The sequence below is a fragment of the Octodon degus genome, unplaced genomic scaffold (assembly GCF_000260255.1).
Source record: "Octodon degus isolate 3935 unplaced genomic scaffold, OctDeg1.0 scaffold00239, whole genome shotgun sequence".
NCBI lineage: Eukaryota > Metazoa > Chordata > Mammalia > Rodentia > Octodontidae > Octodon > Octodon degus.
Genome location: NW_004524815.1, coordinates 2,068,752 through 2,082,056, shown reverse-complemented (window position 1 = coordinate 2,082,056; position 13,305 = coordinate 2,068,752). Strand labels below are relative to the sequence as shown.

Below are 13,305 nucleotides of genomic sequence, written 5' to 3'. Positions count from 1 at the left end.
AGAGCCCCTCTGCAGAGTGAAGCTGGAGCCGGGCACAGCTCACCACACGCCTCGTGGCCTCACACAAACCCGGAAGTGCAGGAAAGCAACCTGCAGCGATAGAGCAGTGACTCGGTCGGGCTCACAGTCTAATGGGAGAAGCGGAGGACACTCATAGGCTCCCGGAACAGCTCCCTCCAGCCTGGCAGTCATTGCACTGATGTATTTATTGAGAAAGAACAAAAGCAGAAATAGAACGGATACTGCCTTTAAACACCAGCAATGTACTAGTTGGATCGAAAGTGCTAGAACAGCACCCACAGGTCCCCTCCCCAGGGTCCCGCAGATGAGCCTCCTGCTTGCTCGTGACGGTGCCCCGGGTTCCACCCGCCAGCCCCTCCATCCCGAGCTCGCTCCCAAGCATTGTGGTTGAAACTGGACTCCAAGCGGGTCACTACAGACTCCTTTTAAATCCGCGCCGTTCCTGAGCACGCGCTGCTCGGCGCGAAGCCTCAGCGTCTCTCTCCTCCCCTGCTCCCCAGCAGGCATGCTGGCCTGGCGCCCCGGGCTCAACCAGTCGGGCCCCACGGAGTTCGTGTTCCGCGTGCTCACGGCCGCGCCCGAGCTGCAGGTGCTGCTGTTCCTGCTGTTCCTCCTGCTCTACCTCCTGATCCTGTGCGGCAACGCGGCCATCATCTGGGCGGTGAGCACGCACAGCGCCCTGCACAGCCCCATGTACTTCCTCCTGGGCAGCCTGTCCTCGCTGGAGATCTGCTACACCTCGGTGGTGGTGCCGCCGATGCTGTCCAACATCTTCGGGGCCCAGAAGCCCGTTCCCGTGGCTGGCTGCGGGGCCCAGATGTTCTTCTTCCTCACCCTAGGCGGGACTGACTGCTTCCTCCTGGCCGTCATGGCCTACGACCGCTACGTGGCCATCTGCCACCCTCTGCACTACGTCCTGATCGTGACCCGCAAGCTGTGCGTGCAGATGGTGGTGGGCTCCGTGGGCCTCGCCGTCTCCCTGTGCCTGCCGCTCACCGCCCTGGTCTTCTCCCTGCCCTTTTGTGGGCGCCGCAGGGAGATCAACCACTTCCTCTGCGACGTGCCCCCCGTCTTGAGGCTGGCCTGTGCGGACACCCGCGTGCACCAGGCCGTGCTCTACGTCGTGGGCATCCTGGTGCTGACCGTGCCCTTTCTGCTCATCTGCGTCTCCTACGGGTTCATCGCGGTCGCCATCCTGCGCATCCGCTCGGCCGAGGGCCGCCGGCGCGCCTTCTCCACGTGCTCCTCGCACCTCACGGTGGTCCTGCTGCAGTACGGCTGCTGCAGCCTGGTCTACCTGCGGCCGCGCTCCAGCACCTCGGAGGACCAGGACCGCCACCTCGCCCTGGTCTACACGTTCGCCACCCCCTTGCTCAACCCGTTGATTTACACGCTGCGGAACAAGGAGGTCAAAGGTGCCCTGCGAGGGGCCGTCCACACCGGGGCCGCGAGGCCCGCTGAAGGCCCAGGGAGCGTGCTGGGCGGCGCCCCACAGGTCAGCTTGCAGCGTAGGCAGCTCCGAGCTGCCCGGGGCTCTTCCCTACGCTCCGCCTGGTACCACTTTTGTCCTGTGGGAGCCTGGGGCCGCAGGCTGCGTTTGTTTTCTTAACGTCCTTTGAGTTGGATTAGAGACTGGAAGAGAGCTCCGTGCCCAGCTGCAGGCTCCTGAGCGGTGCTCGCGGGTCCCCGGCTTGGCCAGGGCCTTGCTCAGCCGGAAACCCAGGCTGCGGCGCGGAAAGGTGAACCAGAGTGGGACCGCAGGGAGCTCGAGTCCCGGATGGTCACTTTACCCTTGAGCCTCCATCCTCCCCATCCCCCCACCCCCACCCCCACCCCCGCGCTGCACTGGCTGAGTGCCTACAGTGCAAGGCAGGCTACTTCCTGCGCGGCCTTTCTCCTTCCCTTCAGTCCCCCTGATCGCCCTCGTTTCCTGCATCCCCGCCCCCTGCGAGGAAGAAGACAGGCCTTGAGGGGCTGCGCAAGTTCTACGTCCCTGCGGACCCACGCATCTTGCGTGCGCCCCGCAGCGCAGCATGTGGTGTCACACCATCACATGCTGTCCCGCAGGCGCCCAGCAGGGGGCGCAGCCGCTCCTTCCACCAGCACGTGTGCCCAGGCTCCTGATAAAACTCAGCAGATGGCAGGAGAAATAACTCGGAGGACTAACCGCCTGCTTGGGCAAGTGCAGGGATCAGGGCTTGATCTCCTGCACCACAGGATGTGCGGGCCCTGCCCCCGGGCGCGCTGCGCTGGCCACTGAGACCCGATGTGGTGGCACATGCCTGTAATCCCAGCACTGGGAAGGCTGAGACAGGAGGATCACTATGAATCCGAGCTGTGTAGTGAGACCATGTACCAAATACATTTTTAACATAATAATTAATTAATTAATTTTAAAAACTCAGCAGAACCCACTTCCTTCTGCGGTGGTCACAGCAGCCCCTGCACCACCCCGCCTCAGGAGCTCTGGAGGAGCAGGGAAGCGTGCAGGGCTCCAGGCCCAGGGCAGCCCTACAACGCTGATTGTCGCTCACCGCACCCCAGGAGGTAATGGCTGGTAAGGCTGACCTAAGAAATGGGTACGACCTTTCTGATCACGGTATGATGGCGCATACTCAAGATCTTGGAAAACGTTCTGTCCCTTAGTTCTAGTCTTTATTTTTAAAATCCACTCGGAAAATTAACCTGGGTAAACAAAATAAAAATGTGAAGCTATTTCTTAAAACGAAAAGTGAAATCTAATAGCCAGCCCTATTGGACACAGGCTTAAACCACATTCCGAATATTTAATCATTAAATACAATGCTTATCGTCATACCTGAAGTGGAAAAATAAAGATTCAAATGTATGCACAACAGGAGTTTGATTTTGTAAAAATACACTTGCGTAGTGACAAGTAGAAATACACTTGACTGCTGTTACCTACGATTGTAGGGTTCGGGAGAAGTCTCATTTTCTGAAAGAAAACTCTTCTTATAGTCGGAAGAATGAAGATTTGTAGAAGGAACAGGAGGCTGGGGTAGATCTAGTTTGCACCTAACTCAACCGTCACAAGTGGAATTTGCTCTCCTCTGTTGCTCTAGCACACTTTCTGCTGTGTTTTCTTATTTCCCTCCAAACTGCCTTTGATGCACTTCGTAGATTCTAAGCTGATTTCACGGGGGGATGGGATGCGGCACAGAGAGTTCCTGATTCTGGGGACAGCCACAGAGTTAACATACGAATGCTTCGCTGTCGATAAATGCTGGAGGAGAACTGAAGTCCCGGCAGCGACCGGCAGCCGGAACAGAGTCGCATCCGCCTACTGGGGCTCGGTTAGCTGCACGCATCACGAGGCGTTGCCTGAAATGTCCACAGAAGGCAGTTCTGTGGCTGTATTTTCATGCCTCCTCTCTCTCCTTATGAAACATCAAAAACCATGCCAAAACGCAACTCGGAACCCGCAAAGAGGAGGGGAAATGCTTGGGTCTTTCCATCTGAGTTCCTGGGTTTTCCCACGCGAACCCCAGGTAAACAGAATCCCTTCTTCTTATTCTTCCCTATTGTAAAAATTGTTTCAATTTCCAAGTAAAATCTGTCGGTCATGTGCAGTAGAATGTTTAGATACTTCTCAGCATTTTGGCATAGCTAGGGCAGCCTCTAGCGTGTCCCTTACCTGAGATACTTCTCTTTGGGCGTGCAGGGTCAACACTTAAAATCTGTGTTCTTAGCAATCTCCAAATATACACTCTCTTCCTGCTGGCTGCAGCAACTCTGCAGGGCAGTTTTGAACACATCCCTCCTTTCTAACTGAAATCTTGTGTCTTTTGACCGAGATTCCCCTGGTCCCCCACCTTCCAGCCTCTGGAGCCAGCAATTGGCTCTGTGCGCCCAGGACTGTGATGCGTTTGGTGGGAACTTGGGACACTTGGGGTTCAGTCCCTAGCTCCTTTCTCTTAATATAAGGTTCTCCAACTTTATCCTCTAAGTCATAAATGATAGTGTCTAAGTTAAATAGTACCTCACTGTGTAGGACATATGATAAAAATATACAGTGAGCGTTTAAAATTTATTACAACAAAAGACACTTTGCCAAAAACAACTCTCAAAATCCTCCCCTCCCTTTGAACCTAGCCCACTGTTCTTGGCACTTTCTGAGTGGCTCTAGGGTCCCTCTTTATGAGTACGTTGACCAGCTGCAATAAAAAAAAAAAGGCAGAGAGTGTTACTGCCGAGCACCATCCAACAGAAAGACAGCTCGCAGAACACGACGCTGCGTTCTCACCCTCCTTACGCACTGTCTCGGCACCGTGAAACTTCTGGTTCTTCCCCCAAGTCAAAATGACAGTGAAAAGTAAAGGTTTTTTAGTTCACTCAGGACACTGAGGCAGCCAGGACAGCACAGCTAAAGATGAGCAGGAAAGAGGACTCCAGAGCTGCTGCAGGAAGCAGGGAGAATGTTCGTTCAAGTGGATTCATACAGTGTATCTTTACTGTAACAATTGGTTTAAATTTGGAACGCTCATGATACATTGCAGTCCTGTCTCGCTCCCACAACGTGCTCTCTGTCTCTGCCCTCACACGGTGCATGCCGAGTTGATGCTGTATCTCGGCTCTCGTACCTAGGCCTCTGCAGGGAATGCGAGAGCTCTTCTGCAGTGTGAAAAATTCTTCCCTTCAGGGACTGTGGTTTAAGTATGTTTTGTGCATGTACAAATCTTCAGCATGACCCATTGATCTGTATGACAAATATCCACTAATAAAAATATAGAAACCAGAAAAGAAAAAGTATTCACTTTTATGTGAGAGCTGCACTGGGATTCCTGCATTCTGGGCTTAGGACACGGAGTGGCTTACGGCTACATCATGAGTCAGACGATAGGACAGAAACAAACAGCGCCGTTCCTCTGGAGAACATAGTGGCACCCTCGTGCATGGAGTCTCCAGGGAGCGCGCGGAGTGCAGGGCATGCAGAGCTACTTGGGGCTCACGCCACGCTGCCTCCTGATCTTCACCTCTGCTTCCAAAATGCCACTCATTTCAAAGCCCCAACCACGAACCTCCTTCCCCTATTCTTCTGGGCATGGGAACCGGGCTTTGGTATAAATTGCCTGAGAAGTTTTTGCCCAGGAAGTAAGCCTCATCTCTACTGTCATCAGCTTTTCGTGCTCCTGTCATTGTAATTGTATTAAAATACATTTTGTCAGGCTGTGTGATTGAGTGTGTCCCTGTACCAAACCACAAGCTTCCTTGAGGCCAGAATATACAGGAAGATGTCACCGGCATCGTGGGACAGTGGATTTCATGATCCTTTCCTTGCAACTTAATCGGCAGTGCCACATTAAGGCTCCATCATTACAGTGGGAGTAGCACTCTAGGAGGAAGTCTTCCATGGCATTTCTCAAAAAATTAAATTTTAAATCCAAAATCTGAGAAAAAGGAGCAAAGAAATCAAGGGGGGAAAGTTAATTAGAATTCTCATGCAAGACTTAAAGCATGAAAATCACCATCCAGGTGGCACTGGATAAGAGGAATCTGCTGATGGTGAGGAGATGACAAAGCCAGGGACACACAGGGCTCCCGCTCTTCGGGGTCCACGAGCAGAGGATGGGGGGGCAGCCCCGTAGAGCCAGTCGGTGTCACTTGGAGCTGCTTCTGCTTTGTGGCCTCGCCTGCCACTAACTGTGAACCATTATTGCAAGCAAATTAAATACTAGTGAGTTTTTGAACTAAGACACTTTTCACAAATTCTGCAAGTTACTTTCCAAGAAATAAGTTTGGGAAGCAAACACGCATTCCTTCCATTGGTGTGTGGTGTGTCCTTCTGTGTGATGCTGTTGACCTTCTGGGCGCTCTGAGTGCTCTATGATCTACAGAGCCTCTGGTGAAGCCCAGGCGACTCTCCCTGCACCTGGCTGCTCATGTTAGGGTCCTGTACTTGGTACACATGAACAGGCCTAATCATCTTCCTGCATGCACCTGGTGAAGTCCAGGCGACTCTCCCTGCACCTGGCTGCTCATGTTAGGGTCCTGCACTTGGTACCCAGGAACAGGCCTAATCATCTTCCTACATGCATCTGAGATGCCTCTGACAATCAGTAAGGAGGGAAAGAAGACTAGAGGCATTCTAAGAATAGCTTGTAATTTTCTCAATTACTGAAACTTCCCAGGAATTCTTACTACTCAGCCCCACATGTCGAGGGCCTAGGAAACCTTGAGAGATGGTTTTTATGCTTAGGTGCTGCCAGTTCAAGACAAGTGTGTGTAAATGAGACGGCGAGGGATGGAAATAATTGAATGAGGAAAGTTTTACACAAAAGCACATCCTAAGCAGACCATCCATGGTGACTGGAAGAGTCCAAAAGAACCCACACCACTGACGTTTCAGAGGGTGTCTTCTGTGATGACCGCATCCCTTGTCCTCTCTCTGTGAGTGACCACTGCTCTATGGATGAATGTCATCCTGGGTGCACCACAAAGCATCCTGGGTAACTTCCCAGCTCCAACTTCTGACCCCAAGCATGAAGTCACCCTATACTATGTAATTTGGGACTGACTAAGAAGTACTGGGGAGGAACTGGTGAGAGCAAATGCAAACATCTTACCCTAATGTTAAAAACCTGCCAGAATCAGGTCCTTGCTGTCTTTACAACTTTATTCTCCACCCTTTTGTATGAACTTTAGTCCTGGCCTTGCTAGCCTGTTTAATCCAGAGCCTGCCCTGGTCTCTCCAGCTGGCCTTGGTCTACACTCTTCCCCTGCTCAAAAGTCCCTCTGTGTCCCCCCACCTCATGAACTTCAGCTGTTTTAAGAGCATCACTCATCTATGAAACATCTACGTACTGCATAGGCTGTGGGTATGTCTCCCCTGGACTCCTGCAGGGCTTTTTCTACCGTACTCGGTACCTGACAGTGCTGCTCACACTAGTTACCTCCTGCCATTCATACCATTGACTCTAGCTTCTTCTTGTTCAAATCTTCCATTTGCCAGTCATCTGTGAACTTCTGAGGGACAGAACAAGAGCAAGCCCTCACGGTTGCCCAGAATGAGGTCCTAGAGAAGCCTGAGTGATGTTTCATTATTACTCATTAGACAAGCTTCTAGACAGATTTATCAGAGTGGGTGTAAAATGCAAATGATGGTTCAGAAGGAAGTTTTCGGAATTTCTAGTTAAATCTAAGTAATAGCTTAATGCTATAGATAAATGAGCAATTCTTTTTTTGATGTATTTAGTACAGGGTCTCACTGCCCAGTCTCCACAGCTCGGACTCATGGTGATCCTCCTGTTTTCAGCCTCCTCAGTGCTGGGATTACCGGCATGCACCACCACACCCAGTCTCATTCGCCAACTCAGGGCACCTTGGAGTGGGGCCTGCACTACATGTGGTGCTGGGGATCAAACCCGGGTCCCTGTGTTTGCCTAAGGAAGCACTCAGTCTGCTGAGCTATCTCGCTGGCCCTAAATGAACAATTCTAAAATATAAGCCATTACTCAAAATTTATTACAACTTTGAATTAAAATTCCAGTTAATTTCAAGCATACATGGAAGACACAGAAAGAGAGAAAAAAGATAGTAGTGACACTGGTATTTCTTCTCAAGTTTATATACTAAGTAATGTACTTTATAAAAATGATTGGTTTGTAGATGTCTCTTTAATGCTAGGAGAAGAAACACAACATGGATATCTTTCAAATTAACAGAAGGAATAAAAGAAAATTAAACTCCATCAACCCAGCAGTCATCAAGAGAAATCTAAACAATTATAATATAGACTATACAAAACTTAAACCCAATGTTAGTGACCCTAGACTTGTCAATTGCTTAAATTCCTTTGTTAAGAACAGAAAAGCTCCCCAGCCAGACCCCAGGCCCTGTGTGAGTGTGGGAACTTACACCTGACTGTCCTGCCCAAGACCTCTCCCAAGGTAGACCCCAGGCCCGGCATGTGTGTGGGACCATCCACGTGCTTACTGCACCCAAGACCCCACTCCAGCCAGACCCCAGGCCCTGTGCCAGGTCTCCTATGCAACCTTACAGAACTCCCTGCAGAGAGGCTAGGAGCCAGACCCACCCAGCTAATCCAGGAGCTGAACATCTTCCAGAATAGCACAGCAGGTTTATCTCTATGAGCTGCACCAGGAAAAAGCTAAGCACAGCAGCCAGACCCAAGCCAGGCACATCTGGACAAGTTCAAAGTTGGTAGATCCAGACCCAGTAAGTGGAGAAACTTTGCTGGGCCCAGATCTATGATAATGTCCTCTCTTTTTTACTCTTGATCTACAAAGGGAACAACAGATAACTGGGTGAATGAATCTGCCTGGAAGACCCCAAGTACATCAAGAAGAGGTGATTAGACAGAACTTAGGGGAACAAACTTAAATACAAATTCCTAATTTAATATCAGCTTAGCAGCACAGACATAATGTTTTCTCTTATTGTCTAAAATACAAACCCATTATTTACAAAGGTTTGTCAACTGCTAAATATCACTACCCATTATTAGATTTCCTAATTGTAGTTCTGTAAATACAAAACTAAACTGGCTTAACCATATAATCTCTTGGGTAAGAATTTTGGTAGCTGTTAAGGTTATAACTGCTCCAAAGCTCTGCACCAAAGTCAGAGGACAGTACTAAACAAAATAACAAAGAGAAGGACCAGAATTGCATGATGACAAAGCCAATCCTACACAGACTACTAAAAGATATTCTAGAGAGGGACAAAAATGACCAGAACTTCACGAATGAGAACAGAATTAATAAAGTCTGAAGTAAAGAAACAAGCGCAGAAAGGTATAGAGGAAATCAGATCAGAAATAACCTCTGAAATAAGAAATCTCTGAATTAATAGCACCTGAAGCAAAGAATCAACTGCAGAAACATAGAGGAAATCAAATCAGAAATAATCTCTGAGGTAAAAAAAAGAAAGGATAACTATAATAAAAGAATTAATAACTGCTTCTAAAGAAGACACTGATAAAAAAAATTAGAGGAGTATAGAAAAATGATGGAAGCCTTGAATGAGAAATATAGGAAAGAAATAGCATGAAGCTGACTCAAAGAGATATAGAGGAACTTAAACTCTCAATCACAAGCTTGGAAAACCATTTCAAGGAAGGCAAAGACTGAGTTTCAGATCTTGAAGAGAGATCTCTCACCAAAGTGGGCAAACAAACAAGAGAAAAAGTGATAAACAACAGTAGGTAAATAACATATCAATTGTAAGATAATACATCTCAATTACAACCATCAATGTAAATGGATTCAATTCACTAATTAAAAGAAATGCACTGGCACAGTGGATTAGGAAACACAATCCAACAATATGCTGTATACAGGAAACACAAATAACTCATAAAGAAATTCATAGGTTGAAAGTCAAAGGATGGAAAACAATACTACACACCCCAGCACATCAGAAAAAAGTAGGGGTAGCAATCCTGTTCTCAGAGAGTCTCAACTTCAAACAAGAATGATCAAATGAAATAAAAAAGGCCACTATATATTGGTTAGGGGAAAAATACAAGAGAAAGAGGTAACACTCATAAATATGTACACACCAAACAAGGTAGCACCAAACTATATAAGACAAACTTAATGGACATGAAAAATCTAATATCCAAAACTACAATCTTAACAGGCGACCTTAACACCCCCTTATCTCAAAAACATAGCTAAAGCACACAAAAAAATAGCAAAGAAGTAGCAGAACTAAACCAGAGCTTGGAACAAATGAACTTAGTAGACATATACAGAGTGTTCCAAAAAACCACACCAGAATATACATTGTTTTCAGGTGCACATGGGTCATTTTCTAAAATAGAGCACATGCTAGTCCACAGGTCATGATTAAGTATATCAAGAAAACAGAAATTATCCCTTGCATATTAACTGACCACAGTGCAATGAAACTGGAAATAAATGACAAAAGAAACCAGAAAAATGCCATAAATACATGGAAATTAAACAACACCCTCCTCATCAACCAATGGGTCACAGATGAAATTAAACAAGAAATTCAACGATATCTAAAATTCAATGAATATTCAAACACAACTTCTCAGAACTTATGGGATGTGATGAAAGCAGTTCTCAGAGGGAAATTCATAGCTGCGAACTCACACATTAGGAAAACAGGACAGGAACAAATAAATATCCTAATAATGCACCTCCAACATCTAAAAAAGTAAGGGCAAACCAAACCCAGAGCCCAAAGATGAGAAGAAATCCTAAAGACCAGAGCAGAAATTAATTCAGTTGAGATGAAGAAAATAGTTCAAAGAATTAACGAATCAAAAAGCTGGTTCTTTGAAAGACTAAATGAAATCAATAAGCCCCTAGCTAACCTCATCAAAAGGAGGAAAGAAAAAATTCAAATACAAGCAATGAGGAATGAAAAGGGTATAACTACCACAGACCCAGTGGAAATTCAGAAGACTATCAATAGCTACTTTGAGAATCTTTATTCTCACAGAACAGAAGAAATGGATGGATTCCTAGAAAGGTATAATTTACCAACACTCAGTCAACATGATATAACAACTCTTAGTAACCTAATAACAGCCAATAAAATATGAAATGTAATAAAAAGCATACCGACAAAGAAAAGTCCAAGTCCTGATGTATTCACAGCTGAATTCTACAAGAAATTTATGGAAGATATAATCCCTACACTCCTCAAACTCTTGACTGAAATTGAAATGAAGCAGTCCTCCAAAACTCATTCCTTGAGGCAAGTATTATACTGACGCCAATACCAGGGAAAGATACAACTAAAAAAGACCAATCTTCCTCATGAGCATAGATGCAAAAATCCTCAATAAAATCCTAGGAAATAGAATACAGAAATTTATCAAGAAAATTATACACCATGACCAGGTAGGAATCATCCCAGGGATGCAAGAATGGCTCAATATATGCACATCTATAATTGTAGTACACTATATCAATAGAGCAAAAACTAAAAACCACATTATTATTTGAATTCATGCAGAAAAAGTCTTTGACAAAGTCCAACACTCATTCATATTTAAAGTCCTACAGAAAATTGGAATAGATGGCCTCTACTTCAATCTGATAAAGGCTGTTTATGACACCCTAATGGCTAACATAATCCTAAATGCAGAAAATCTGAAATGTTTTACTCTAAAATCTGGTACAAGACAAGGATGTCCTCTATCACCCCTCCTAGTCAATATAGTTCTGGAATAATTAACAAGAGCCATTAGACAAGAGAGAGAAATAAAAGGAATAAAAATAGGTAAAGAAGAAGTTAAATTATCATTATTTGCAGATGCCATGATACTTTACTTGGAAGACCCAAAAACTCCTCCAAGAAGTTACTAAAACTGATACACAAATTCAGTAGCATAACAGGATACAAAGTCAATATACAAAAGTCAAGATAACAAACACAATGAGAGGGAAATTAGGGAAAAATACCTTCTACAGTAGCACCAAGGAAAATGAAATACCTTGGAATTAATCTAACTAAAGAAGTCAAAAATCTTTTCAAAGATTTTTGAAAAGTACTCTAAAACAAGAGATAGTAGAGGATTTCAGAAAATGGAAAGATATTCCATGCTCCTGGATAGGAAGAACCAACATTATGAAGATGGCCATACTCCAATATTTGCTGTACAGATTTAATGCAATCCCTATAAAACTATGACCAACATACCTCCCAGACCTAAAGAAATCATTCTTAAACTTTATTTGGAAACAGAAAAGACCTAGAATAGCAAGGCAGTCCTGTCCAACAAAGACAAGGCAGGAGGCATTACAATTCCTGACTTGAAATTATACTACAATGCTACTGTAACAAAATCAGCATGGTACTGGCAACAAAATAGACCTGAGGATGAATGGAATAGATTAGAAGACGCTGAAGCCCCTACGAACACACTCAGCCACATTATCTTTGACAAAGGGGTGAAACATACTCATTGGAAGAAAGATAGCCTCTTTAATAAAGGTTGCTGGGAAAGCTGGCTCTCTACATGCAGAAAAATAAAACTTGACCCAGGTCTATAACCACGCACTAAGCTAATATCAAAACGGATCAAAGATCTAAACATAAAAGCAGAAACAGTAAATCTTCTGGAAGAGAAAGTAGGAGGAACTCTTGAAGACACAGGGGTAGGCAAAGAGTTCATGATCAAAAATCAAATCACATGGGAAACACTTGAAAGAATTCACACCTGGGGACCTGCTCTTATTGAGAAGTTTTGCACATCAAAAGAAATTACCAACAAAATGAAGAGACAACTCGCAAATTTGGAAAAAATCTTGGCAAATAAGTACTCAGACAAAGGACTGCTCTGTAGAATTTAAAAAGAAATAAAAAACACTAGGCCCCCAAAATTTAAAGACCCAATCCAGAAATGGGCATCCAAGATGAACACACACTTCTCAGAGGAAGAAATTAAAGAAGCGAATAAATATATGAAAAAATGCTCCACATCACTAACCATTCATGAAATGTAATTTAAAACAACACTGAGAGACCATCTCACCCCAGAAAGAATGGCTACCTAAACAAATCACCCAACAACAAATGTTGGAGAGGCTTTGGGGAAAAAGGAACCCTTCTCCAATGCTGGTGGGAAGGTAGACTGGTGCACCCGTTATGGAAATCAGTGTGGAGACTCCTTAGAAAAGTTGGTCTGGTAATCCCCTTTAAACCAGATATTCTTCTACTGGGAATTTTCCCAGAGGATCTGAAAACATCATATCATAGGGATATATGTGTGCCTATGTTTATAGCAGCACAATTTGTGATAGCCAAATCTTGGAAACAACCAAGATACCCATCACCAGAGGAATGGATGAAAAAGATGTGGTATTTTTATTCAATGGAGTATTGCTCAGCTATAAAGCTTTACTTCTTATACTTCGCGTTTATACTTTTCTGCTGGATGGTTAAGACCAAGATAAAATACATTGCATTAAGCTCAATAAAATAATTGAGTTTATCTTGTAAATTCAAACCCTTTATATTTCAGTGGATGCCACTTGAAGATATTCTCATAAGTGAAATAAACCAGACACACATGTGTAAATATCATATAGTTTCGAGAGTATAAGAACTCAAAAGAAGAAATACAAATAGAAAGGTATAATACAACTAAAAGGAAAGCAAGAACTTGAGGACTAAATAACTAAGAGAGGGAAAGGAGAAGAACTAGAAAACATGGCAGTGGCAAGCCATACACTTACATGTACAAGATAGGTAAGGCAATGATCCTGAGAGTCTTCAGAAGATTTTTGAATCTAGCAATTAATTGGAAGGATTCTCACCCTG

The 13,305-nt window shown here is 45.1% G+C and overlaps 1 protein-coding gene across 1 annotated transcript; it reads left to right on the top strand.

Annotated features, from left to right (window-relative positions):
- The first annotated feature begins 526 nt into the window (after positions 1-526).
- LOC101564692 (olfactory receptor 10Q1-like) lies at positions 527-1,630 on the top strand. Its single transcript, XM_004645850.1, has one exon. The coding sequence runs from the start codon at positions 527-529 to the stop codon at positions 1,628-1,630; it is 1,104 nt and encodes a 367-aa protein (XP_004645907.1).
- The last annotated feature ends 11,675 nt before the right edge of the window (positions 1,631-13,305 follow it).

Bases quoted from the DNA above. Each gene is read 5' to 3' on its own strand.
- LOC101564692 (XM_004645850.1), top strand. From the start codon at position 527: ATGCTGGCCTGGCGCCCCGGGCTCAACCAGTCGGGCCCCACGGAGTTC.